Source organism: Berghia stephanieae, chromosome 11, assembly GCF_034508935.2.
Source record: "Berghia stephanieae isolate SIO BIC M18660-M18661 chromosome 11, UCSD_Bste_1.3, whole genome shotgun sequence".
Classification (NCBI taxonomy): domain Eukaryota; kingdom Metazoa; phylum Mollusca; class Gastropoda; order Nudibranchia; family Aeolidiidae; genus Berghia; species Berghia stephanieae.
Window position 1 is genome coordinate 35,819,793 of NC_088370.1, and position 15,000 is coordinate 35,834,792.

General features: G+C 40.0%; 1 protein-coding gene across 1 annotated transcript in view; it reads right to left on the minus strand.

The window, feature by feature from the left end:
* LOC144956696 (exostosin-1a-like) overlaps positions 1 to 15,000 on the minus strand; it is a 71,069-nt gene that overhangs the window by 9,352 nt on the left and 46,717 nt on the right. The window contains exons 4-7 of the mRNA XM_078887355.1: positions 8,937 to 9,056; positions 7,557 to 7,689; positions 5,619 to 5,734; positions 1 to 93 (exon numbers count right to left, since the gene is read on the minus strand). The exon at positions 1 to 93 is cut by the window's left edge and continues 6 nt beyond it. Of these exons, the coding sequence (XP_078743481.1) occupies positions 1 to 93; positions 5,619 to 5,734; positions 7,557 to 7,689; positions 8,937 to 9,056 (462 nt within the window). The remainder of the gene's footprint in view (positions 94 to 5,618; positions 5,735 to 7,556; positions 7,690 to 8,936; positions 9,057 to 15,000) is intronic.

Sequence of the window (15,000 nt, forward strand, 5' to 3'; positions counted from 1 at the left end):
ATCTCTAGTCTTGACTCTGACTGGAACACCGAGGTCCGATGGCCATCGGTGGGAGGGGGGTGGGGCTACATCACAATGCCATAACACAATGATCTGGAGGATATAGAAAACATAAACTATTGTCAATATCATATACATACCCCCCCTCCCCTGCCCACCCTTGCCACAACTCTCAAAACACACATGATGGGTGGGGGTTGGGCCACATCACAATGCCAAAACATGAATGATGTAAAATGGTTATAGATAGTATGCGCTTGGCTAAGAAGCTCATAACTTTGCCATCCGGAAGTATAACGGACCAACACACAAAACTGTGTGTATCCATGAACGTTTATAGTCAGGTTAATACAGTTCAGTGAGCATTACTCATAAACACGGGTGGCAAAAAAACAATAACAAAGACACGAGTGACGTCATCTTCGAAATATCTATACAGTTTTTAAAGTCAGAAATCAAATGTACACTGAAATTTTAAATATGGGGGGTAGGGGGAAGAGGTGATGACAGGGAACCTTTAAAATAATAATTTATATATTGTTGAGCAATCACTTTGATATAAAGCTCTCTAGCTTTCATTCAGTTTCTTTCTAAGCTCTGTCAAAGTTTGTTTCCCCCTAAATTTCACCGGCATCACCTACTGTGTCCTCGACAACACGACAATGTTATATTCCATCCATTTTATCATCACACTCTATTTGCTTCATAAGATGTCATAGACAAAAATAAAGGAGAAAAAGAAGAGGACATTTTTAACTATATGGTCTTGAGGTATGACGCTCGCTTTCGGATCGGAAGGGGTTCGAGCCTCGCTTGGTAAATAGTTGAGTCCTTGGAAAAGAATCTTTACTCACATAATCTCACCGTATTCTGGTGTAAACTGAGTACCTGGCCGTTAACAGTGTTGTCTCTGTCGGAAAAAAAATTGTATTATCGCAGAACAGGCGTCTTGTCTCGTTCACTATGTTACGTGTTGCTGTTGGTCAGGGACCCATTGAAAAGCGCTTTTGAGCAAGTTTAGTGGATATTGCGCTATATGAAAAAGCTCAAAGCTAAATTTTTTAGCTTAGAAATAAGTTTTGATATGGCACATGGTACTAGTGTGTGTGGATCATCAGTGTCCGTCTCTCTGCCAGATACATCCATACTCATTCTGCAGTTTGAAATAACAATTAATTGTGAAAGAGGAGCTATCTGTTAAATTCTCATTAACGTAAATATAGATAGTATGCGCTTGGCTAAGAAGCTTACAACATTGCCATCAGCAAGTATAACGGACCAACACACAAAACTATGTGTAACCTTAAACGTGTATAGTCTGGTTAATAGAGTTTAGTGAGAATTACTCATAAACGCGGATGGCAAAAAACAATAACAAAGACCCAAGTGACATCAACTTCATTCTATCTATAGTCAACCATAATCTTAACTCACTCAATCCTAGAGATTTTGCTACTTTTCAAAATTGGAAAAAAAAATTGTATTAAAATGAGCATGTGCATAGATAGTTTTATTCAATTACCATTAATATGTAAAAACTAAAAACATTAGCGTTGATACTACGCCTATAATTTGTCTCAGAAAAATGTAAGAAATAGACATGGGGTAAAAGTAACCCGGGTAAACTACGGATATAGTCGGTGTTAGGGTTGAGTGAGTTAATAAGTTAACTCATATTTTTAGATTGGAAAATGCATATATTATTTATAAACTATACACTTATTCCCCCTAGAGCAGCCCCCCCCCCCCCCCCCCCCCTCTCCTCGTCCTCTTATGGATTTATCGTTGCAATCAATAACTGTCAAAAGCTGCAATCAATATATTACTATGATGTAAAATCATAGATAATATGACCTTGACATTTGATCACACACACACTACTCACCAAGAAAACATGTGGTACGTGCGTGCTATTGTGACACGTTTGACCCTATCATTAAATCTTTACCCTTTTCACTACGGCAGCAGTAACAGTAAGAGTAACAGTAAGAGTAACAGTAACAGTAACACTAACAGTAACAGTACAAGTAACACTAACAGTAACAGTAACACTAACAGTAAAAGTAACACTAACAGTAACAGTAACACTAACAGTAACAGTAACAGTAACACTAACAGTAAAAGTAACACTAACAGTAAAAGTAACACTAACAGTAACAGTAACAGTAACACTAACAGTAACAGTAACAGTAAAAGTAACACTAACAGTAACAGTAACACTAACAGTAACAGTAACACTAACAGTAAAAGTAACACTAACAGTAACAGTAACACTAACAGTAAAAGTAACACTAACAGTAACAGTAACACTAACAGTAAAAGTAACACTAACAGTAACAGTAACACTAACAGTAAAAGTAACACTAACAGTAACAGTAACACTAACAGTAAAAGTAACACTAACAGTAACAGTAACAGTACAAGTAACACTAACAGTAGCAGTAACACTAACAGTAACACTAAGAGTAACAGTAACAGTAAGACTAACAGTAACATTAACAGTATCAGTAACACTAACAGTAACAGTAACAGACACAATAACAGTAATAGTGATGGGACTCGGGCTTTATCGATTCCAAGTCACATTGCTGCAACTGCTCTTTTGATGAAGACAGTTGAGCTCTGTAAGAAACTATGATTTGAGATCTACTCATTTCAGCACTTAAAGGGTTAATTCAGAACACCAAGTATGTGTTGCTTGTTTTTAAGGATTTTACGGCGCCTGCAACACATTAAGGTCATATCAGTGCCATTAAAAAGGAAGGAAATGGGGTAGTAAACAGTTCTAGAATTACAACTAAAGCACCCAAGAACAAGCAAGACAATGGGGAATCGTACAAATAAGGAACAGATGTAGATTTCAAGGGCATGCTATCAAAGTACTTAGTTTGAGATGACTAAATGTCTCATCCAGCCACAAACACATGTCCCCACTAAGAGGAATACACTCAAATGTTTACAAATCATATATAATATGTAAACAAAACATATTACATTACATAACAGAGATGATTTACAAGGAAAAAAATATAATCTCCCAAGACAAACTATACTGACTGTTTCCCTCTCAGCAAGGGTATCCAGTCAGGGCTAGGACAAAATCAAGCAATCTCATTCCAAGACAAAGAACAGAAAGCATGTTGGAAAACAGATATAGGGGGATAGAAGACACAGTAAGTACCTCCCTGCCCACAATGGGAGGTCAGGAACCCCACCCAGTTTAATGGACGTATCATCAGGTACACAAAACAAAGATTGCATTTCTATAGCTTTAATACGGGGAACACCGCACTGTTAGTGTTTAACAATTTTTTAAAAAAATTCCTAATCAAGAAACAGAGGACAGTATTTTTGGGATGATTTTTACACATATTTTTTTTTTGTCTCTGCTTTGACCGGGGCTGGACAAAAACCTCCAGATTTAATATCCACCCGGAAAAAGACTCGGAAAATTTGTGAAAACTGGGGGAGAAAATCTTTGAGTTTCAAACCCTCCTCATATCTAGTGAGCAAGGTGTTGAAGAGTTCAAAACCATACAATACCACACTGAGAAATCAACAACAACAACAATGACGACAACAACAACAACAACAATGACGACAACAACAACGGCGACAACAAAAATAACATCATTGAAAAAAAAAAAAAAGAAAAAAAAATTGCAAGTACAACAACAACATCGAAAATGGTAACACAATGAACACAACCAAAAACAAGAGTGCTGAAGTAGCAAATAACCCAAAGTAACACCGAGAGCAAACCGATACCACCCACCCCATCATTCATTGCCTCCTGGTCAATCAATACTCAGGGCTTTAATAAAGGTCTAAAAGGGACACTTAAAAGCCCGATTGATGCGCCCCTTATACGGTGGTTAGGGGTTCGAATATGACATTTATGGTCTAAAACCTTTTATTTGTCTCCTACAGTCGTAAACACCTTGAGATAACCCGAGCCGACCTGGCCGCGTGTCAGATGGGGAAAAATCAATCAATACAAAGCTCTGTTGTGATGTTATTTATTTTTATTCTCTTCACTGTTATCAAGTATAACCATGTATCTAACTCGTACAATCGTGGTGGAATTTGTTAAATATATTGAGCCGCAAACAGCTACAATGCATGGGGGTGGGGATATGTGGTCTTAGTGGTATGACACTCGCTTTCGGATTGCAAGGTCCTGGATTTGAGCCTAGTTGAGTCCATTGAAAAGGCTCTTTACTCGCGTTCTCTCATAGTACTCAGGTGTAAAATGAGTACCTGACCGTTAACACTGTTGTCTCAGTCGGTAAAACTTGTAATATCGCCTAACAGGCGTCATGTCTTGTTATACATGTTACATGTTGCTGTTGGTCACGGACACAATGGTGAGTAATTTCCACACAAAACAAAATAACTGATGAAGTCAAAATTTAAATAAATCTCTGAAGTCTTGGAAATGCTGAGACTACCCTGCATCAATGATATAAAAGTAAGTAATTTATCATCAAGTCCACACAAGATGAACCAATACAAATTCAATGGAATCCAAATAGATTTGAATTGAATAGTCTAGACGAGTCAAGGGAGTAGAACTTGGTGAACGTCCAAATAAAGGTAAACAATAGAAATCAAAGAGGATAATCCAGGAGTTGATGAAACAATGGTGCAATTTAGTGCAATCACAACCAATCGAAGATGTGAGGCTATGTGGACTAGTGGTATGACACTAGCTTTCGGATTGCAAGGTCCTGGGTTTGAGCCTAGTTGAGTCCATTGAAAAGGCTCTTTACTCGCGTTCTCTCATAGTACTCAGGTGTAAAATGAGTACCTGACCGTTAACACTGTTGTCTCAGTCGGTAAAACTTGTAATATCGCCTAACAGGCGTCATGTCTTGTTATACATGTTACATGTTGCTGTTGGTCACGGACACAATGGTGAGTAATTTCCACACAAAACAAAATAACTGATGAAGTCAAAATTTAAATAAATCTCTGAAGTCTTGGAAATGCTGAGACTACCCTGCATCAATGATATAAAAGTAAGTAATTTATCATCAAGTCCACACAAGATGAACCAATACAAATTCAATGGAATCCAAATAGATTTGAATTGAATAGTCTAGACGAGTCAAGGGAGTAGAACTTGGTGAACGTCCAAATAAAGGTGAAACAATAGAAATCAAAGAGGATAATCCAGGAGTTGATGAAACAATGGTGCAATTTAGTGCAATCACAACCAATCGAAGATGTGAGGCTATGTGGACTAGTGGTATGACACTAGCTTTCGGATTGGAAGGTCCTGGGTTCGAGCCTCGCTCGGCACATAGTTGAGTCCTTGGAAAAGGCTCTTTACTCACATTCCCTTACCGTACTCAGTGTAAAATGAGTACCTGACCGTTAACAGCGTTGTCTCTTTCTGAAAAATTGTAATGTTAAGTGTTGCTGTTGGCCATGGAACCCTCGTAAAGCGCTTTGAGCATGTTTAGTGGATATTGCGCTATACAAAAGCTCAATGTCCAAATGCAAGTCAAAAGAGGAATGAGAAAAATGAACTGTGAAAAATGAGAATGAGGCATGCGGTGTTGATTCAGTGTTGTAATGAGTGAAAACCATTTATAATCTGATGGGTGGGTTACCTTGTGACAGTACTGAGATTTGGCTACAGCTCTCAAGACACGGAATAAAGGAGCTGAAGCTGTGACTGGGGACGTGGAATAAATGACAGCTGTGAATTTCTTACTGGGCTCGTCTCCTGAAATGAGAAAAACATGAAGCATTGTTTGTTTTTTACCTTCGGCCAATCAGGCGTTGATTTGACACTCGCCTCATATCGTTAATGTCATGATAAGTACAAGTGGAACTCTATTCACAAGCAAAAGGATCTGGTATGGTCGTCACCTTGTGACCTCGAGGTGTCTTCTTCAAGCAAATCATCTCCGCCTTGTTCACTTTGCAGCACAGCACCACTAACTATTTACCATTCTTTAATTTTTTTTATTTTTCTTTTTTTTTTCACATTCATGTATGTTGTCATCAATTTGTATGAATTACTGGCGAAATTCTAAGATTGAATAAACTTTGAAAACTTTGAAACTTAAAATAGACATCTGCTCCATCTGACGCCGAAGCATGTTGCCTGATGGATTCTCCCATCACTCACTCACTCACTCACTCACTATCAGAGCTGCCAACCCCATCTGATGAGAATGTGTACAATGGGACCTCAAAATGGGGGAGATTTCATAAAAATGGGTACAATCCTGAAATCGACGGAAACTAACCATTGTGAAAGTAAGAGGAAGGTATACTTTCATAAGGTCACACCACACAAGCTCAATTGCAGCAACCATGATGTTCCCAAGACTATAATCCAATCCTTTCAGAATTCTACCTCCCAGCATGAAGATCATAATTGGTCAAAAAATATGGGTACAATCTTGGGGGAAATGTGTACAAGCGTACAATCGCTGAAAATGCGTACAATTCTGCATTTTTTGCAGTAGGTTGGCAGCTCTGCACTATCCAGCGTCGTCCTCATTGACATTGGCTGCCCACACTCTGTGATGACATAAGTCAGTTGACGCTATCCTATAACTCTCTTCCATTCATCTCCGTCCACTCTAGGATGTGTTTTATATAACTAGGCCTAGGTCCATGGGTGCCAGCAGGAAGAAGTGCTGAAACCTGAAACTAAAATCTCGACAACTTTGCCAAACCTGAAAATGTTCCTACTGAAAATGCGGCCTAAACTTTATTCTTATTTCATCACCGTTTTTATACCATTATTAAATGATTACACAGCAAACATATTGACACAATGAGGAAATTAATTTGATTTTAAAACCAACTTATAATCAGTGATGCCAACAGAAAAAAATGAAATGGAGGAAAATGATCCCCCCCGGAAATATATTTTTTTTAAAGTGCCAAAATAAGGCTATCTGGGACTAATTCCCATGAATTTGGGAGCATTTATTATCCATTCAAAGATCAGGTGAAGGAGTCATAAAAGGGAGGAACCTCCAAAAAGGAGGAATTCCTCGGATCCGTGGAAGATTGGCATCACTGTATAATACATAGTGAAATACTCACAGTCACAGTGAAAAGGTGGCTGAATCGCGTTTTCGAATTTTTACCGATGCTATTAGGTTACTTTACTGAAAACACTGAAACCGGAGGTATTGGACTTCGAGATATCGCGAAACCGGAATTCCGGCATGAACCGGAAAACTAGCACCCATGCCTGGGTCTTCCCCCTTCTTCTTTTGCCCTCCATTTTCCATTATCCCATCATCATCATCATCATCATCATCATCATCATCATCATCATCAAGTGCCAGGCCTGTTGCAGACATCGGCGATCATGTCCCTCCAACCATATCTGTCCTCAGATCTTCTCAATAGCTCGATTCCTGTTCTTCCTCCACCAATCCATCCGTTCAGATTGTCAATGTAATCTATCCTCTGTCTCCCTCTTCTTTTCTTCCCAGCAACTCTACCCGTAAGTACAATCTTTTCAATACGGTTTTTTCTGTTTTTCCCATAGTGGGGTTGATATTCCATGCATGACATACCTGTTGGTCCATAGTAGAATGGAAAATTGGCAGGGATGTCAGACCATTCTGGCAACACGACGTGAGCTCCTGGCACAGTGTTCCAATGGTACGAAGGACGCATGTAGTGTTGGTGGACTCGGTTCTTGACAAGCTGAGGAGATATCAAACAGAATGGCACACATTTCATTCAGTCATCGAAAGTCTTCAATCTACTAGTGACCAGACCGAAGGGCTAGAGCTCAGGTGGTCGCTGGTTCCGATAAGTAAGTAATCTACTAGTGACCCACCAAGTCAATCTGGTTATATATAATTAAAAATATAATCAAAGTGATTTTTGAATGAAGCAATGTTGAGATATCCGCTAACCTGTACAGTCATTCCTTTTTTTTTAACAACAATATGCGGCTATGTAGTCTAGTGGTATGACACTTGCTTTCGGATCGGAAGGTCCTGGGTTCGAGCCTCGCTCGGCGCATAGTTGAGTCCTTGGATAAGGATTTTTACTCCCATTCTCTCACCGTACTCAGGTGTAAAATGAGTACCTGGCCGTTAACAGTGTTGTCTCTGTCCCAAAAATTTGTAATATCGCCTGACAGGCGTCATGTCTCGTCCTACATGTTATGTGTTGCTGTTGGTCAGGGACCCCCTGTAAAGCGCTTTGAGCACGTTTAGTGGATATTACGCTATATAAAAGCTCAAGTTTTTGGGGGTTTTTTTGTGTTTTTTTTTTAATTTAAAAAAGCGTGATCCTGGATACCGTTTCCGTACATTTGACCATAACTTCATGAAAAATCACCCGATTTATTTCAAATAAAGATTAAAATGCTTTGATGAGCATATTCTTTCAGAAAATGCAAAATAAAAATGCAAACCCAAAATTTTCCCCTTCCGACTGATTATGTCATGCACTTCTTTACACTCAAATTGAGCTGACTAGCAGCTCGGCTAAAAATTCAATGTCAAGCACCGGGTTCACCCGGACGTGCTGAGATAGTTGGTCCAACGTTGTGGCTATTTATACAGATTCTATCTTACATCTTTTGGAGGCATACGTGATATATTGATAACATTGAAAATTGCAGTAGATTGGGTTTTATCAGCATTACTGTCAACAATCATTGGTCATCATCATTATCACTATCACCAATCATCATCATTACCATCATAATCATGTCCATCATCATCATCATCATCATCATCAGCATCATCATAATCATCATCATCATCATCATAATCATCATCACTATCACTATCATCATCACTATCATCATCATCATAATCATCATCATCATCATCCTCATTACCATCAATCATCATCATCATCATCATCATCATCATCATCATCATCATCATCATCATCATCATCATCACCACCATCACCTTTACCAGCCCAATTACCTCTATAACAGTATTGATAATCTTGTCCACAGAAGCGAAATACGTCTCCCACACCAACTGTGCCTGCTGTCTCATGGCCAGGATCTTGCTCTGGGATATAGACCTCACCATGGCTGGCAGCTGGACGGAGGGGAAATAGGGAGGAGGAGGAAGGAATATATTAGTTATTTAAAATGATGTTTATATCAGGTTAGTTTGAGGACTCTCTCTCTCTCTCTCACACTCTCTCTCTCTCTCTCTCTCTCTCTCTCCCCTTCATCTCTCTCTCTCTCTCTCTCTCCCTATTTCTCTCTCCCTCCCTCTCTCTCTCTCTTTATCTCTCACTCTCCCTATCCCTCTCTCTCTCTCTCTCTCTCTCTCTCTCTCTCTCTCTCTCTCTCTCGCTCCCTCTCTCTTGTGTCGGGTAAGGTAACGTATGTGATTTGATTTTACCTAAAAATTAAATTCAGAGGCCAGAGTTGTGGAGATTTTGTTGTTTTTGTCTTTTTGTATATTTGTATGTCTTTGTCTTATTTTCTGTTGGCATTCACCTGTTTATACCAACCATTTCTCATGCTCAATATCACTGGATTCTATTGCAAGACCAAACACCATGTCGCTGAGGGCCCGATGCCACCCACAGCTCTATTAATTGTACGTACTTCCAAGTTAGCCAATGTTCCAACCTAACTAAGCATGTCGGTATAACGATGTCCGACTGTACCACTAACCAGTAACCATTATTCCAGACTATCGACAGTCTGCTAACCCCATCACAGAGACGCCAACTTTAAATTTGGCTCACAGGAGTTTCAGAGACCACTCGTAGGAATTTCAATGCCGAAAGAGGAATTTCCGCACACAAGACAAAGGAATTGGGATGGTATTTGGTATTGTGTTTACATATTGTATAGTTCTAAATAGATAACTGATTAGAATTAAACTATGCTACATAAACACATTGCAAATATAATCCCAAAGTTTCCTTATTTTAAATGAAGTAAAGCGCCAATACCTAATAGTAGAGATTGTAGTACTGGTGGTAGTGAGGATGATGTGGTGTTAGTGGTTGTAGTAATAGTGGTAGTGATGAAGATGTGATAGTGGTTGTTGTAGTAGTAGTAGTAGTAGTGATGATGATGTGGTCGTGGTGATGGTGGTTGAAGTAGTAGTGGTAGTGATGATGCTGTGGTGGTGGTGGTGGTTGTAGTAGTAGTGGTAGTGATGATGATATGGTGGTGGTGGTGGTTGAAGTAGCAGTTGTAGTGATGATGATGTGGTGGTGGTATAGTGGTTGTAGTAGTTGTGGTCGTGATGATAATGATGTGGTAGTGGTTGTAGTGATGTTGATGTAGTGGAGATGGTGGTTATAGTACAAATGGTAGTGATGATGATGTGGTAGTGGTGGTTGTAGTAGTAGTGGTAGTGAAGATGATGATGATGTGGTGGTGGATGTAGTAGTAGTCGTGGTAGTGACGATAATGTGGTGGTGGTGGTTGTAGTAGTAATAGTGGTAATGATGATGTGGTGGTGGTGGTGGTTGTAGTGGTAGTGATGATGTGGTGGTTGTATTGTTGTAGTAGTGGTCGTGATGATGATGTGGTGCTGGTTGTTGTAGTGGTAGTGGTAGTGATGATGATGTGGTGGTGGTTGTAGTAGTGGTAGTAATGATGATGATGTGGTGGTTGTAGTATAAATGGTAGTGATGGTTGATGTGGCAGTGGTGGTTGTAGTAGTAGTTGTAGTGATGATGATGATGTGGTGGTGGTTGTAGTAGTATTAGAGGTAGTGATGATGATGTGGTGATGGTGGTTGTAGTAGTAGTGGTAATGATGATGATGATGTGGTGGTGGTTGTAGTAGTATTAGAGGTAGTGATGATGATGTGGTGGTGGTTGTTGTAGTAGTAGTGGTAATGATGATGTGGTGGTGGTGGTGGTTGTAGTAGTATTGGCAGTGATGATGTGGTGGTGGTGGTTGTAATAGTTGTGGTAGTGATGATGATGTGGTAGTGATGGTTGTAGTAGTAGTGGTAGTTGTAGTGATGATGTGGTGGTGGTTGTAGTAGTAGTGGTAATGATGATGTGGTGGTGGTGGTTGTAGTAGTAGTGGTAGTGATGATGTGGTGGTGGTTGTAGTAGTAGTGGTAATGACGAGTGGTGGTAGTGGTTGTAGTAGTAGTGGTAGTGATGATGAGGTGGTGGTGGTGGTTGTAGTAGTAGTGGTAGTGGCGATGGTGGTGTAGTAGTAATGGTAGAGTTAATGTGGTGTCGTTGTTGTAGTAGTAGCAGTAGTGATGATGATGTGTTGGTGGTTGTAGTAGTAGTGGTAGTGATGATGATGTGGTGGTGGTGGTTGTAATGGTGATGGTAGTTGTGGTAGTGGTTGTAATGATGATGTGGTGGTGGTGGTGGTGTTGTAGTAGTAGTGATAGTGGTGATGATGTGGTGGTGGTTGCAGTAGTAGTGGTAGTGATGATTAGTGGCAATACTGATGTGTGGTGGTTGGAAAAGGGGGGGGGGGGGGGGGGGTTCCTTGAACAAATTGACCTCACCGGAATTTGACGGAAGTTGCCCGGAGCCCGGAATTTTTTACTCCAGACCGGAGTTTTTTCCGGTGAAACCGGAGTTTTGGCATCACTGCCATCACCATCACCATCATTATCACCATCACTTCAAAACGCTTACCGGTATCTTTAGCTTAAGGTTTTCAGGTTTATATTTGACTGACTGACGGACTCTCTCTCTCTCTCTCTCTCTCTCTCTCTCTCTCTCTCTCTCTCTCTCACTCACACACACACACTCTCTCTCTCTCTCTATTTCTCTCCTCTCATACTCTCTCTCTCTTCTCTCTCTCTCTCTCTCTCTCTCTCTCTCTCCGGTTATCTCTTCTCCCTCGCTCACTCTCTCTCTTCATACAAACACGCATCCTCTCCACACATACACTCAGATATATATATATATTATATATATATATATATATATAATATATATATAATATATATATATATATATAGAGAGAGAGAGAGAGAGAGAGAGAGAGAGAGAGAGAGAGAGAGAGAGAGAGAACAGAAACATACTCATAAATTATATTACGTATAATATCCCATGTCCGTGTCTTCTACGTTTGTATTATAATAGATGCGGAAATCCCGTACTCGTATCGTGCAACGCACGAGGAATTGAGGATTTTCCACCGACTCCACCAAATGTTTTGGGTTTTGTTTCTGCACGTTATGAAATAAATGTAAATTCCGTCGTTGACCGAACGACTACCCTGTCTGTACACTGTCTGTACACTGTGACTTGAGGAAAAACCCGCTTTAGCCTACAAGCCACCTTAATTAAACATTTTGGTTGTTTCCACGCTATAGTCGATAGATGGATGGATTTAAATGGAAAAGTATAATGCCCGTATTCTATACATTACGTTGTATTCCTCGATAAAGAAAAAAGAAAGAGGGGGGGGGGGGGGGGGGGGGGGGGGGGGGGGGGGGAAGAGCTTCTAAACGGAGCAATACCCACTGAATGTGTTTAAAAGCGCCGTCAACACTGAACATGTGATACGAGACATGACGGCCATATTATAATATAATATATTTTTTTCTTATTTATTTTTTGATAAAGGCAGCACCGCAGCAGACAAAGTACAAGTACTCTTTATAGAATAGAGTGAAAGAATGTGAGTAAAGAGCCTTTTCCGAGGGCTAGTGTGTTTTTGTGTTTGTTTTAAGGTGTTTAACGGCGCCTCAACACTATGTAGGTCATTTAAGCGCCCGTTTCTAGCTTTTATCAATTTCTATCGGCCTTGAGAGGAGGCAATAGCAGCTGCTCAATGGTGTTAATACTGTTGTAATAAAATGTTAAAAAACCATAACAGTTACATGTTTATTTTAAAATGTTTATTTAAAATGTCTGCAGGAGCTGCGCCTCCACAGCAGGACTCGAACCAATAATCTAACAAGTCAGGCAGGAAGCGAGTAGTATCAATACAGCCAGATCACAAACCAGGAAAAGACACATCATCCGGCCATATCAAAACAGCATTGTCATTTCAAAATTGTCCAAAATCCACGACTGCCTGCAGTAAGGTATGTGCGGCTATGTGGTCGTGTGGTATGACACTCGCTTTCGGATCCGAAGGTCCTGGGTTCGAGCCTCGCTCGCTCGGCGCATAGTTCAGTCCTTGGAAAAGGTTCTTTACTCATATTCTCTCACCGTACTCAGGTGTAAAATGAGTACCTGGACATCAACAGTGTTGTCTCTGTCCAAAAAAAATGGCAATATCGCCTAACAGGCGTCATGTCCTGTCCTACATGTTAAATATTGCTGTTGGCACAGGGACCCCATGTAAATCGCTTTGAGCACGTTTAGTGGACATTGCCCTTTTTTTAGTGTCTACTACATTAAAACCCCTGAAAACTACGATTTTTTTTCAAGTCCAAACAAGCAGGTCTGAGTAACAGTGACCGGGTGTGTATTCAAATGTTTGACACACGACTCCATGACCCAATTATTATGCAGTAGATATGTCTCGTTCTACGTGTTAAGTATTGCTGTTGGACCACACATAAATCGCTTTGAGCACGTTTAGTGGATATTGCGCTATATAAAAATTCAATTTTTTAGTGTCTACTATGTTAAACCCCCTGAATTTTCGTTGACATGACTCCATGACCCAATTATTATGCAGTAGATATGTCTCGTTCTACATGTTAAGTATTGCTGTTGGATGGACCCCATATAATGGCTTTCAGCACGTTTAGTGGAAATTGCGCTATAGATAGTTCGAAGATGACGTCACTCAGGTCTTTGTTATTGTTTTTTTTTTTTTTTTGGCCATCCGCGTTTATGAGTAATTCTCACCAAACTGTATTAACCAGACTATAAACGATCATGGTTACACACAGTTTTGTGTGTTGGCCAGTTATACTTCCGGATGGCAATGTTGTGAACTTATTTTCCAAGTGCATACTATCTATATAAAAATTCAATTTTTTTTTTAGTGTTTACTAGGTTAAACCCCCTGAATTTTCGTTGACATAACTCCATGACCGAATTCTTATGCAGAAATGTTTAGGTGAGTAAAATGGCTGAGTTGAATAACAGCCAGGAGAGCAATACTACATAATAGGGAGCACCGCGTCAACATGACATCAGACGATATACTACTATGGCATCTCAACCTGGTCATGATCATGTCTGGGAATGTCTGTCTGTCTGTTTGTTTGTTTGTGAGGGTTTTACGGTGCTTGCGACACATTTAGGTCATATCAGCGCCAGTAAAAAGGAAGAAAAAGGGATAGGAAAAAAGTTCTAGAATTAAACATTAAAGCACCGAAGAAAAGGTAAGACAAAGGGGAATTGGTTCAAATAGAAAAGAGATGTAGATTCCAAGAGCACACTATCACAGGACTTAGTATGACCATGAGATCATCTAAAAGTCTCATCCAGACACAAGCACATGTCCCAACTAAGAGGGAAACACTCAAATGTTTACAAATCATATATAATATTTAAACAAAACAATACAGTGCATAACAGAGAGATGATTTACAAGGAAAAAAATATCACCTCCCAAAACTCTAACTTTACATAATTTGACTGTTTCCCTCCCTGCCAGGGTATCCGGCCAGGGCCTGGACAAAAGCAAGTAATCTCATTCCAAGACAAAGAAAGCAAGTTGGAAAACAGATAGAGGGGGATAGAAGATACAGTAAGTAACTCCCTGCCCACTATGGGAGGTCATCCCGCGGGATGGAGCATTCATTGAGATTGAAACTGGATTCAATAGTCTGATGTCACGTCGCCCGGCAACGGCGGCCATCGTGGTTCTAAACAAAGAAAATCGGTACCTTTGATTCTTCATGCTGGCTAGAACTTTTCAAATGTCTTGTGATCAGAATGTGTAAAAGTCAAAACAAGATCAGATTTATGTTTTTATTTCCCTCTGGATACGCTTTAATGCTCGTCGGAGAAGTATTTCATAAGGGCGTCCGCCATTGTTCCGATAGTTTAGAGCCAGTTACTAAGTTACCATCAGTCATTACGAGGGAAGTGACGTTTCGACTGTTGAAGCGTATTCTT